Source organism: Cucumis melo, chromosome 6 (genome assembly GCF_025177605.1).
Source record: "Cucumis melo cultivar AY chromosome 6, USDA_Cmelo_AY_1.0, whole genome shotgun sequence".
NCBI classification, from domain to species: domain Eukaryota; kingdom Viridiplantae; phylum Streptophyta; class Magnoliopsida; order Cucurbitales; family Cucurbitaceae; genus Cucumis; species Cucumis melo.
Window position 1 is genome coordinate 21,957,911 of NC_066862.1, and position 14,024 is coordinate 21,971,934.

At 33.8% G+C, this 14,024-nt stretch overlaps 1 protein-coding gene across 1 annotated transcript; it reads left to right on the forward strand.

The window, feature by feature from the left end:
* The first annotated feature begins 8,670 nt into the window (after positions 1–8,670).
* LOC103491801 (probable WRKY transcription factor 75) lies at positions 8,671–11,768 on the forward strand. Its single transcript, XM_008451897.3, has 2 exons — positions 8,671–9,184; positions 11,212–11,768. The coding sequence occupies exons 1-2, from the start codon at positions 8,853–8,855 to the stop codon at positions 11,390–11,392; spliced, it is 513 nt and encodes a 170-aa protein (XP_008450119.1). The 5' UTR covers positions 8,671–8,852; the 3' UTR covers positions 11,393–11,768.
* Positions 11,769–14,024: the final 2,256 nt, after the last annotated feature.

A 14,024-nucleotide genomic window follows, 5' to 3' on the forward strand; every position in this document is an offset into this window, starting at 1 on the left:
ATATCGGGAGCAAAGCGGGACAGCATATCGAACTCGGCGTCGTACTGCTCCACCGTCATGTCGCCTTGCTCCAAGTTTAGGAACTCTTGCAGCTTGGCGTGCTTCACATTGGCGGAGAAAAACTTAGCATAGAAGTTCTCCTTGAACTGCTCCCATGTTATTTTGCTTACATCGCCCCCTAGCATTCTCTCCGCGGTCTCCCACCAGGCGGTGCCCCTGTCCTCCAAGAAGAAGACTGCACACTGCACCTTCTGGTCTTCTGGGCACTTCATGTACCGGAAAATAGTCTCTATGGACGTCAACCACATTTGGGCCTTTGTGGGGTTGTCCATGGATCCGTCAAAGGTCTTGGGATTATACTTCCTGAAATCCCGTAAGTGTTTCGCCTCGGCCGACAGTTGAATTGGTACTGGTTGAGCTTCCTCAGGGGCTGGAGGAACAACGGCTTGGGCCTGAGCAGGGGCGGCCTGGGTCTGAACAGGGGCGGCCTGGTTCTGCTGGGCGGCCTGGTTCTGCTGGGCGGCTAGGAAAGGCGCCAAAGCAGCTTGCAGCATGTCCTGATAACGCTGCTCCATTGCGGCGAGATCCGCCTGGGTGACCGGTGCGTTTGGGTCGACTGCCGGTGCAACAGGTGGCGCCTCCGGCTGGCCACGACCGGCTCCTCTGCCTCCCCTACCACCTCCTCGGCGTGTACCCCTACGTGGCGGCATTCTCCCTAAAATTTACCAACAAACTTTTCACCACAAGAACTTAACGCCCTATATCTAGGTCTTAGACTATTCAGGCAAAATTGTAATCTTAACATTAGCAAGGCTTTAGACATACCTGGCGAGTGCCGAAGGACCGTATAGCCATAGGGTGAAGTAAAACCAAAACAAAAAAAATGACTTACATCGTAGGTCAGTCTACAGAACCTAAAACACTGTGCTCTGATACCAACTGTAACGACCCAACTCCTTATACTGAATCGAAGTCATTACTCAATATAGAACAAGTGGTTTAAGTCATAAAATTTTATTAAAAGCATACGGTTCACGAAATTCATTTATAAAAGCATAAACAAGGTAGTCATGCAAAAATGTAAAAACGTTCTGAAATCCTACTCGGGCCCTATCTACATAAAAGATAGTGAAAAATAAAAAGTACTCAAACTCAAATGCTAAAATCTGAAATAAGAAATAAGCGGAAGCGGTAGTCCCTATGGCCCTCCTCGGTCTCACTTCGGGTCGCTCGCCAGCTTGCCCTTGCCCTTGCCTCGTCCTCTACCTGAAAACATAAAATGGAGAGAATGAGTATAAAAATACTCAGTAAGGGACCCACTACTAGTCCCACTAGGTGCCTGTTAACTTCCTGTTAGAGTCCTGATAACTGGTACCCAATCTCTGGCACGTTCCCGAACACGTGCAATCATGCGCTCCCGTAGGAACGTAACTCTGGTCTTCGGTGCCCGGGGACACCTAGGACAGTCGGGATGCGAGGACCCCGTCGAGTCACTCGAGTCATGTCTAAATCATGCTAGACTGGCGTCCCGTCGGACCACACAGTCCTCAATAGGTGGTGATCCCGAAGGACACCCATGCAGGTACGACTCTAACAGAAATCAAGCTAACAGGTACCCTAATTGCAGTGAACATACACATGGCATCAGCATATAACATGTCACATAATCATTTCTACACTCTCCGTCCCGACATTCGTCGTAACCATAATAGATCTTGCCACACATAACAGGCTATAGCACAACTGTATCGTCATTTGCATCATACTAGCGTTTATTTCAGGCATCATACTGTCAAATCCTCAATATGCAACATAGGGCATACACAGTCTCATACTTCAAACATGAAACTAGTAGTAGAATCTCTTACCTGGAGATTCACTCGACGAGTCCTAACCGCAAGACACGTGTGCTTTCCAAGCAACGGGATCCTAAATATTTAATAACGCCAAAGTTCGTAAATAAGTCACCAACGGCTAACGGTTAAAACTCGGTTGAAATAACTTACCCCAGAAAAGGTTGCAGTGGTTGAGCCCCTACTGAAGAAAATCTCCCGCTGCAGCAGTTACTCGGTCCAAGACGTTCCTTAGGAAAAATAATTTAATTTAGTCCAAATTAAATTATTTAGCGCCCAAAACATTGGGTCGTATTGGGGAAATGCCCAAAATAAATACTTAATTTACCAAAAATAGGTGGGAGGAGCCAAAATAAGCTTGGCGGCTCGGCTGGAAAATAGGGCAGGAACCGGCTCGGCTTGGAGGCTGGAGATCGGCTCGGCTCGCGGTGCAGACAGGCGCGGCTCAGCTTGGACAGGAACTACGCGTGCGGCTCGGCTTGCAACAGGAGGGAGACGCGGCTCGGCTACGCAGAAGCGCGCGGCGCGGCTCACACGCGGGTGCACGCGGGCGCGGGTCGGTTTCCGGAATACGGCGCGCGTTGGCTCGGGTCGCGGAGCGGGTCTTCGGTCGGGTCTGATCTTCGCGCAGAGTGACGCTGACTTCCGGACTCGGGTTGCGCGACGGGTTGCGGTGGTCCGGCTTAAATGCGGCTTCGCTCGGCGGCTGCGGACGGGGGCTGCTCGGCGTCGAAACGAAGCGACGCGATTCGGCTTCGGCTGGCCGCCACGATTCGGCTTGCAGACGCGATGGGCTTCGGCTTCGGCTTGCGACTCCCGACTGAAGGCGGCTTCGATCCTTGGCGTGCGGCGGCTTCGATCCTTGGCGCGCGGCGGCTCGACGTGGACCGATCTTCGACGCTGCTGGGAGACCGGCGTGGTGACCTACGGCGGTTGACTAGCGGCGGCGGCGGCGGCGGCGGGGGAGATTGGGATTTAGGGTTTTCTTCTTTTTTTTTTTTTTTTTTTTTTTCACTTCTTGGGGAAGAGGTGAACTACACGCTTTCCAAAGCCCCCTTTTTATAAAAGAATTAATACTAAATAAAAAACATAAATATTATTTCTTTTATCTTTTTTTTTTTTTTCTTCCTACTTTAGTCCAAATAACAACCAACTTAACAAATTAAATCACCAACAAAAATCTCTAAATCTTCATTAATCACAAGTAAAAATTTCCTCAATTCGAAAGAAATTTCAAGAATTTTACTCTTAAGACGATAAAAAGGGAAGACAAATTTGGCGGGGCGTTACAACATGATCACTCCATGAATTATGATGATAATGAGGAAAATGTGCCTCTTGCTTAGCTTTGCTCTCAATATATTAACGTTAAGCTTGATGTTCGTACTTCCCCTAAGTTTCCAGAGACTAATTTTGCAAATGATGGTTCTGATCATGATAGTGATTCCAAATGGGTTTTTTAGGAAGACTTTGATGCTGAAGTAATTGAAAAGGTCAGAGTTAATGGATTGGTTTATTTACAACAAATTATGAAACTCTTTTAGGGTTGTCGAATTTGTTTATCTAAGACGAACATGTTTATTGTACAAACTACACTGTATTCTTTATGCAAGCTACAACTATTCTTTGAGTAAAAGTCATTCATACCACCGTTGTGTTTTTCATTGTAGTCACTTGTTGCTTACCATGTTCTGCTATAAGTTCTTCATCAGATGTTTTGCAACATATTGGAGAGTAGACAAGTTTAGTGGGAGCCTAAACCGTTGTTATCAAGAAGAAATTCTTAATTTTATGGGAGCCAAAGACTTCAACACTATAAGGGATTTTCTATCTTAGGAGGAGCTTTAGATCTTTCAGCAAAGGGAGTCCTACATTCACCAAGGGAAAGCCTAAGTGAAGACAATACTATTGCTATATTTAGGTGGAGCGCGAGTATACATTGAGTGGGAGTCTCACATCTAGGAAAATTTTTGGTGGTTATCTATTCGTATAAAACCAACATCGTAGTCTGATCTTTAATATCAATTTAAACTGACATTGAAGATTTGCTTTTAAGAAACTGACATTATATCTCTCTTTTTAGTCTTTTCCTTCTGATATCAATACTCATAATTCTTGTACTGTTTAGTTAAACTTGATGAGAGTCTCTTTATGATTATTATAAATAAGTATTATGTTGAAATTTCCTTTTAACACTTTGATATTCTTAGATTTATCATTACTAGGCACATTGCTCTCCCAAGTAGGCAGTATATCATTGAACTGGCATATTGAACTTTTAGTTTCCTTTCAAAGTCATTGAACTGTTTCTCATTTATAAGGCAAGTTGTTTAATTTGCACAACATTTGGCAATGTTTCTTTCGATCATGATCGACATTATCATATAATGCTCTAGCACACTCTCGTTGCCGTTTAATTGATAAAAAATGATCATAATTTCACTACTTTATCATCTTCTCCAAAGCTTTCTAATAAAGTTTAGAAAGATTTCTTTTCATCTATAGTTCTATGACTCATTATCTTGAGAGGCTAGAGTGATCAATCTATTGGTCTGTTGTAGGGAGAGGATTCCTCAAGAAGAAAACTCTTGGGTAATTAATTTCTTTTTCCTTTAGTTTTGGACTTATTCTTCTTTAACTTTTATCATTTTTATTATATATTCATTCAACTCAAGTGCTAAAGTACAAGCTCACAAGAGTTGTCACGTGATAAATTTTTCCAACATATGAAAATTGGTGTAGCAAACTACATCTAAAGATTACTCTTATTATTTTGATATTGGTACACACAACAATATCATATATGAAATGAAAAAGATATGACCAATAATCCAGTTGAAGTTTGAAGCTTTGTAATTTGTACATATATATATGTATATTAAATCACATGGTTTGAATGTTAACTTTCCTATAACGACCCAACTCTTTATACTAAGCTAAGGTTATTACTAAAAAGAAACAATAACAAGAGACATTTTCTTGAAAGGAGAGAAACTATATTTTCATTAAAAACGGAATAGTAAAACACTGATATGCAGAAGCAAAACTGAGTCCCCATATGACATGTCACAGATCCTTCTATGTCGCTCGCTAGCTTTCCTCTACCCTTACATTTACCTGAAATATTAAACATAGAAAGAGTGGGTTCCTTACTGAAATATTAAACATATGTTTATACTCAGTAAAGAACCCACTGCTAGTTCTGCTAGGTATCTATTAACTTTTCATTAGAGTCTTGTAAAAAAGTACCCCTGAACTGGCAATTCAACTCCAACAACACTAAAAATCTACAACTTTTACTTAATCCTCTTAACCTACCATTTAATCAAAAACTCAATAAATACCACATGTCAAAACCTCTAATTAATTAAATATTTATCCAACAATTATTTAATTAATTTCAATTCCCACAAAAATCAAATAATTCTTATTAAATGAATTCAAAATAACGACCAATAAATTAAATCTAATTAAACAAAATTAGAATAATTAACTTCAAAATTATCTTAATTTTTGGGCTTTACAATCTTCCCTCCTTTAAGAAACTTTTGTTCTCGAAAGTTCTAATCTTTGAACAACTTGGGATATTGGGCTCTCATGTCTTAATTAATAATAATTTTTAACGAACTCCATAATCTTTAATTAAATATACACACCCGTGTTAAATCAAACACAAAACACCAAATACATCCCTTAACTTCGAATTTTAATTAAATATTTGTTTAACAATTATGAAATGAAAGGTTAAATGTCATCCGTATTTATATTGATAGAGCAAGACTACATGTGCTGAAGTTGATGATCCATTCGAAACATCTTAAACTTAGGTAGTATATGGTAAATTATATATATATATATATCAATATTTTTAATGTTGTCCTCCCTCTCGAGGAGTTGATAAAATTCGTTGAAAATGACCGAAAATATACATGTGGAAATCAACATTAATAAGGAAGAAAATATAATGAATGATAGTAAGAAAAGTTGCAATATAGGAGCTTGTGGCGCGCGCGCACATATATATATATATATATATATATATATATATATATATATATATATATATATATATATATATGTTCTAATTAATGCCTCACCACTCCAATCCAAATGTAGAAACGCATAAAGTATAGTTAATTAATTATTACTATTACTATTAATATTAATATTAATATTAATAATTGAAAGAAAAAAAGAAAGGAAAAAGAAGAATTGAAATGGTAAAAGAAAAAAGGATATATAGATGGAAGAAGAGAAAGGAGGAAGAGACATGCAATGGATGAAGAAAGAAAGAGAGAAGGAAAGTGAGAAGGGATGATATATTATATTATATTATTATAGCCGCCGCACGAATTCACTATTTATCGAATGAATGTTTTTGACAAATCCCCAGAAACACACACGTGTGCGCCCTCTCTTGTCTTCTTCAATATATTATATATATTTAAAATTTATTAAAAAGAAAAACAGTCCAAATGCATCTGCTCCTTTAGCCTTTTGACTCCACACCACCAATTCCATCATTTACACACAATTCCTTCCATTTTCTATAACTAATGGAATAAACCATTTTATAGCAACCCTTCAGCAAAACCTTCTACTTGCATATATGCCTAGCCCACCTTCTTCAAAAACTCTTCATAACCTAAATTATTCACTTTGTATCTGTTATTTATTTTTCTCTTTTTTCTCTTTCAAATATATATATATATATTTTTTTCAAACTCATACAATAATATTCTATTTAATACAACAACTTATTAACTACTACAAATATTGGGTATGATTTGTACCTTTCATATTTAAATAACACAAATAAACTATTCTTAATTATTAAAATTTTCATGTTTGATATAATATAAACAAAGAGTAATCATGCCGCGTCACCAATATAAAAGTTACATGCACAAAAAAAAAAAAAAAAAATCATGGAAAATTGTGAGAACCTCTATAATTTTAGTGAAATTCGACTGTTTTATCGTAGCAATCATAGAAAACTTATAAATTAAGATAATGGTTAATTAGGGGAAAATTTAAGTAAAAGGTTAAAAGAATAAATGAGTGAAAAACGTAATTAAGTAGGTCAAGTAATTTTTATGTTTGGACAAACATTTAATTTGATTAAATAAAATGTAAGTGATGTCCCTATCGGATGATGAAGCCGCCACCATTTTCAAACCTTTCTTTCCTTTTCCTTCTTGACCATTGCTCCACATTATTTTCCCCTTTTTCTCTTTCTTCTTATTTTCTTATTCCCTAATTATACATTTTGTTTTCACCTTTTTTATTATTATTATTACTACTTTATTACTCTTTTTTTCTTAAAAACAACATTCTGAGTTTAAAAAAAAAAATCATTTTCACATGTAAATTCGATTTTGACGTAGAGTAAACTTGATTTTTATTATATCGTAAATTTTTTTATAAAACATAAACATAAACAACAAACAAGAACATCAATAGAGTAAATATAATATAAATAGAAAAATGTTAATTTAACTAATTAAGCCTGATGTTAATTTAATATTTTTTAAAAAATACGTTGATTTATTAATTCGAATGTTTTTTTTTAATGGTTTGTTCATATAAGTATCTATCAACATCAATATCAATATTTTTGATATTTTTATGAGGCAATTCAAATATTGTAAAACATTGAAACTATTTATAAAATATAATGAAATCATGAAACTCTTCTGTATCCATTTAAGTCTTTAAATGTATGTACTAGACATTTTTATTCCTTTTGAAACTTTTACAAAAATTTTAACAAGCACTTGGTCATTGGTGTATTTCTTTGTAAATTTTGTTAAAAGATAAGTGAAATCTAAACATCCATATGTTTTTATTTTGAAATTTAAGTTGTTTATCAGTTTAATGTTTATGATTGAGTAGTAGTGAAGCAAACAATTCCAAAGCTTTATTTTCTCTCTCTCTCTCTCTCTCTCTATTAAGTATTATGTGCATTTCGAAAATTATTAATGTCCAAAATCAATCAGCCACTTCATCTTTAAATAATACACTAATAATATAGAATTGAAAATATTCATTTGTTTTTTCAGAAAGACATTCTTTTTCATAATACACATATATATCATAAAGAATTTAATACAAAATAATGTCTCCTTCTTTTCACTTAATTTTACATGTACTTACATTCTTATTTCCCACCTGCCATTGCTAACAATAATTATCGTATATAAACTATGATCTTTTGTTATATTTCTAAATATAATTTGGTTCATTTCCTTGAACAAATTTATGTCCGGACACAATTTTACTTTATATATATGTATATATGTATATTTATATATATACATATATTTTTTTTAACTTGCTTAAAAATTCTTCAGTATAGAGGTAAAATTTAAAAATTTATTATCCCTTAGGTAAAGAGATAAAGTTTAAAAATTTATGACCAAATAATTATAAATTGTCTTTAAATATAGAAAAATTTTAGTATCTATTATTTATAAAGATCGATAAGTTTTGTCTTCTGGAACAATGCAATGTCCTCGTTATAAACTAGGCTTAAAAGAAAATCGAAGTATAGTTTTTGAATATAGTAAAATATAAATCAAAATAAATATAAAATATGCAAAATTTCAAAATTTAGGGGTAGAAAATATCTCAATTTTGAGAAGTTTTGGGAAGAAAATAAAATTGGAGAAGGTAGAGTTAAAAATAGTGAGAAGAAGGTAGGTCAAAATGTAAATGAACATAATATTCCAATGAGAGATGAAGGCATTTTCCGTGGCGTCTACGGCACCAACGGCAGCTATATATTTACTGTTCTTCCTCTTCCATTTCTCCAAATTTTTCCTCCCTTCTCTTCTTTTCTTTTCTCCCAAATTTTCACTTTTTTCTTTCTTTCCAAGATCCCAAAAAAACCAACAATTAAAGCACATATATCATTAGATCACACAAATTCCTATTTTGTGATCATCTCATCCGGAAGCAAAATTCTTCATTATTAATTAATTTTTTAAAAATATCTTGATGGAGAATTATCAGATGTTTTTTCCTTGCTCCGATGGCGGCGGAGGACTGTCAGCCTATCATCATGCGGACATGTCATCCGGCGGTGCTTCTGATATGTTCGGTAATTTTCAGGGTGGCGATATGGAGGCGGTAAGTGGGTTTTTGGGGATGAAAAGAGAGGTGGATGGGGCGACGGTGGAAGCAGAGGGCGGTGGGAGAAAGAAGGGAGAGAAGAAGGTGAGGAAACCGAGATATGCTTTCCAGACAAGAAGCCAAGTTGACATTCTTGACGATGGGTATCGTTGGAGAAAATATGGTCAAAAAGCTGTAAAAAACAACAAGTTTCCTAGGTAACTCTATTACCCCTTTTTTTCTTTCATCTCTATTTCTTTTGGATCCACCTTCAGTTGGGCTTCAAATATACGATTCATTTCTTTTTTTTTCTTTTTTTAAGAGAGAAAAGTGTGATTGATACATGTTTACATAATTCAATTTACTGGCGATCAATTTTCCTAGAAATTAAATTTCATGATTTTGTTTAAATTGTTATTTCTTGTCGCAAATGAAAAGTGTTCTTTTTTTGGAGAAAAAAAAACTATGCATGTCAAGTAAAAATAAGTTGAATCAAATGATTAAGATTGAGTGAGATGATGAAAATTAATGAAACATATATTATTTTCATGAAAAGTTAAGATTATGTGGTGTAACATGAAGGGAATTTGAAGTATATAGGACATTCCTGAATAGTGAAAAAATTAAGAGAATGTTAACTATACTGTTGGTTAAATGGAAGAATTAAGATCAGGTGTTTATGGGTCTATTAATCAAAACAAATATATCTTTCATGCAAAATTAAGGTTTTCTTTAGTAAAAATGAAACAATTTTTCCTCGAATCAATGATTAAGATTAATGAAAAAACCATTTTTCTTAACTATAATGATTTTGTTTAGTTGTTGAAATTAATGATTGGTTATCACTTTTTTATATTATGTATTTGAAATTTTAATCAAATTTCAATAACTATAACAATTGTTTTGAAGAATAAAAAACTATTTTTCTTTTTCAATTTTCAAAATTTGGCTTGGATTTTGTTAGTAGAAAATAAATTAATAATAAGCTTGTTTTTTGAAAATTAAAATGAAATTAAGTGATCAAATTGAACCAAAATGTGTATTTAGTGAAAAGTTAAATTGCACTTTGGAAGTGAATGGCTCTAAGATTGCGTTTTATGTGCATATCAATTAAAAAAAAAACAGCTCATTTACATGCAAAATCAAGATCATGAATAGTGAAATAGAAGTTAGATTTGAGTACTTGAATTGAATATCAAAATTAAGTATTATATATAAATATATATGTATGCATGTATATATTTGGTTAAAAATTCACACCTTCTAGTACGTAGCTTGTTAGTTTAAGCTTTGAAATTTGAAGTTAAAATAATGTATAATGAATTATTCTCTACCTAGCTTTACCTCTAGCCTATAGTATTTAATAGAAAGATTGATTGCCCTCATTAAGCAATCATTGAAACTTTTGATTTCCTAATTGAATATAATATTTATACTTTAAGACTACCATAGTCTTTTATTTAACCCACATATATGGTATTAAGAATAGGAGAGAAATGAGGGTGTTGACTTTTATAATAATCTTCTCATTCTACTAATATTGAATAAAATATAAAATTCTCATATTCTTATGTATATTCACTATTTAACAATAAATACACACATAATGTAAAACATACGCAATGAAGATGCGGGAATTATTATATATCTGAATCTTTAAACATAATTGGTCTCTTCTAACTATCATAGATGTTACTACTAACTAATTAAGAAGTCATGAGTTTAATTCATAGTATAGCTATTTATCTATGGATAAGTTTTCTATGAGTTATCTTAACATCTAAATGTTGTAGAGTTAAATGGGTTGTATTGTGAGATTAGTTGAGATGTGCCTAAACTAGTCAGGACACTCACAGATATAGTATATACACATATATAGATAGAGATATATACACACATAGATAGAGATATATACACCCTAGATAGAGATACGCATATAGATAGAGATACACATAGATAGAGATATATGTATGGTATCTTCTCAATCATGAGGAGATTATGTATGACAACATATCCCTGCCAACTATTCTTTTTTTAATTATTATTTTAATAGGCACATGGGTGTTTAACTTTCAGATGGTTTTTAATGGCTTTAAACACATTTGTTACATACTACTAATCATATGAGAGGGGTATAATTAGCTTGGGTTCAAAGTACTCTCTATGTGTGTCGTTCTTGTCCAAATTCGAAAATTATATAGAAGGTGATGATTGATATATTTAATTATGTTGTGTGTACATATAGGAGCTATTATAGATGCACACATCAAGGGTGCAATGTGAAGAAACAAGTGCAAAGGCTAACAAGAGATGAAGGGGTGGTGGTGACAACATATGAAGGAATGCACACACACTCCATTGATAAGCCAACAGATAACTTTGAACAAATATTGAGTAGAATGCAGATTTATAGTACTCCTTTTTGAGATTCTTCCATTTCATCATCAACCACAAAACAAGGAGATCTCAAATACCAATATCAATATCAAATCACACATATTAATACTTGTTCACGTGAATTTGAACAAAGCCTGATCCTGTTCTTTTTTCTTTTTCTTTTTTTCTTTTTTTGGTATTTCCTTCATCACCTTTTGTGCTTTTCTTTTCTTTTCCCCCTCTTTTTCTTGTAGAAATTAATAAAGTTTGCACAAGCAGCTGATGAAATTCATATATCCGTATGTCTTAGAATAATTCGTTTATGTCCCCCCTAAGTACTGAACTTGAACAAACCTGGTTGTAAAGTGGAAAGGGGGTAGAGCCTTAGTAAACACATCAACTAATAAAATATTTGACTTCAGAGACTCTTTCGGTGTTCTTCGTAGAAATAAAATGATAGTTGATTTTATAAAAGAAACACAAGGTTAATCATGGAATGTATTCGTTACGGATGCTAATTAACTGTGGAAATAACACGAGTAATAGTAAGGAAGGAAAAATGACACTGTTATGTGTTTGGTAACCCAGTTTGGTGTAAGGTCGTCTACATCTGGGGGTTTATTGTCTAAGTGAGGAAATCATATATTAAATTCAATAAAGTTCATAAGTACAAAGTTTATCAGGAACAATATCCTTAAGATATTCTTGTCTATATGAAACTAGGTAGATCTAGGACTATTACGAAAATTTCCCCTAAATTGGATAGCTACTCTATGATTGAACTCTGCATCTCATAAGACAGGCTCCCTCGAGTTGGATTCTTCTGAATTTACTAGTCCGTTCGGCTTCACCCAACAATAACAATCTCCACACTCTTGTGCACTCCACAGTCTACTCTACAATCTACAACCTGTGGTACAACATACACACTAAATGCATGCACAAATGTTAATCACTTTTAGCACTCACCAATAATTTGATTGAACATACCATATTTGACTGAACAAAGTCTACGACAAAAAGCACCACACACACTAGTCTAGTAGATCACATATAATTAAGAAGACACCTTGCACGGAGTCATGCATTACAGGCAGAATCTAGTGAAACAACCAAATCACCCTAAATTCAAAAGAACCGAATCTCCTCAAATTTCTCAACAAAATAAAGGATTAAAATATTGTATCTTTAAATTTATCCAACAAATAATTATCATAATATAAAATAAAGAAAATTGAAAATCAAACATCATAACAGCTTCCAGTATCACTTATCCATTAATAAAAACATGGGCATCAGTGTTGGAAACGTAATAGGCCCACACAATACAAATCAAGAAACAAGAGAAGAAGATTGTTCTCTTATTCACACAATTGAGAAGAAAGAAATTGAATAATATTTTTTAAACTTGAATTTCTTACTTTCTTTCTTGCATACAAATGATAAACCTTACACATATTTATACTAGTAGAAAAGTATATTAAAAGTCATCAACAATAAATATCAATATATGTGACTCTTCATATATCAATGTATTTAGTGATTAACTATTTCATGTTGAAGGGGAAAAAAAAACAGAGATGACATGCACAACGGAAGAAATAGATCATGCTTTACTCTATATGCATCTAAACGATTTAGAAATTAACATGCAATTACTACACGATAGACCTAAACGAAGAGTATAAAAGGTAAACGATGAGTTTACCTTTGTAGTTCACAGCTACTTCTTTGTTCCAAAATACTTTTCTACCTGAAGATCACGAGCAACTGACAACCACTAAGTTGACCTACTAATCTCAGGACCAAGAATCGAGTTATGGGACTCGTTTTTGCGAAGGAAAACGTTTTGAGAGAAGGAAGGCAGTTAGGTATATCGTTTAGGTAATCTTTTTGAGAAAACATCATCCTTTACTCATTCTATAATGAGAAGTTTATATATGAAAATTACATGTAAATTGCATGCAATTTATTTCATATAATCTCAACACCTAATTAATCCATTAACTCTTTAATGGAATTAGTGGCTTCTAATTCACAATAAGCTGCCACATTACCCACTAACTTTTAGTTCATTAAGAAATTAGTCAAATGGGCAATTTGGTCGTTTGACCAAATAAGTCAAAGTCAAACTTTGACTTTTCTTAGTTAAAAATCAAAATTTTGACTTTTTGCTATTTTACCCGCATTGACTAATTCTAAACTCCCGAGTATGAATCCGCATTCATTTTTCTAAAATTCAAATCATATTTGAATATAAATTCTAGTCAAAGTTTGGTTTTTCAAAGTCAAAAGTCAACATGTTGACTTTTACAACTTCGACTCTTTTAAAACTTACCAAGCTTTTAAATATGAATCTATATTCATATTTATTTGAATCATATTTAAACACAAAGCTTCAAGTTTATATCTACTGACTTATATCTTATATACTTGTCGGTTTCTCTCTCTTTTCCTAATTCGAACAATTCGAATTATTCCAACATATTGTTCTTATTGTTCTTAGTTGAATCCATAGGAGTTAGTAGGGGAACCTAATGGAACTATAGATCATGGACTCCAACGATTCGAGATTAACTGGCTAAACTCTTTTAGACTAAGCTTAATCAACATTTGTTAACTAATGAGTCATTTCACTAAAGACTCATAGTTGCACTCCCCTCACTATAGATATATTTCTGT

What these genes read in the sequence shown, in the direction of transcription:
- LOC103491801 (XM_008451897.3), top strand. Translation starts at nt 8,853, where the DNA reads ATGGAGAATTATCAGATGTTTTTTCCTTGCTCCGATGGCGGCGGAGGA. An exon ending in AAAAACAACAAGTTTCCTAG is followed by an intron (nt 9,185 to 11,211) that starts GTAACTCTATTA and finishes GTGTACATATAG; the next exon opens with GAGCTATTATAGATGCACAC.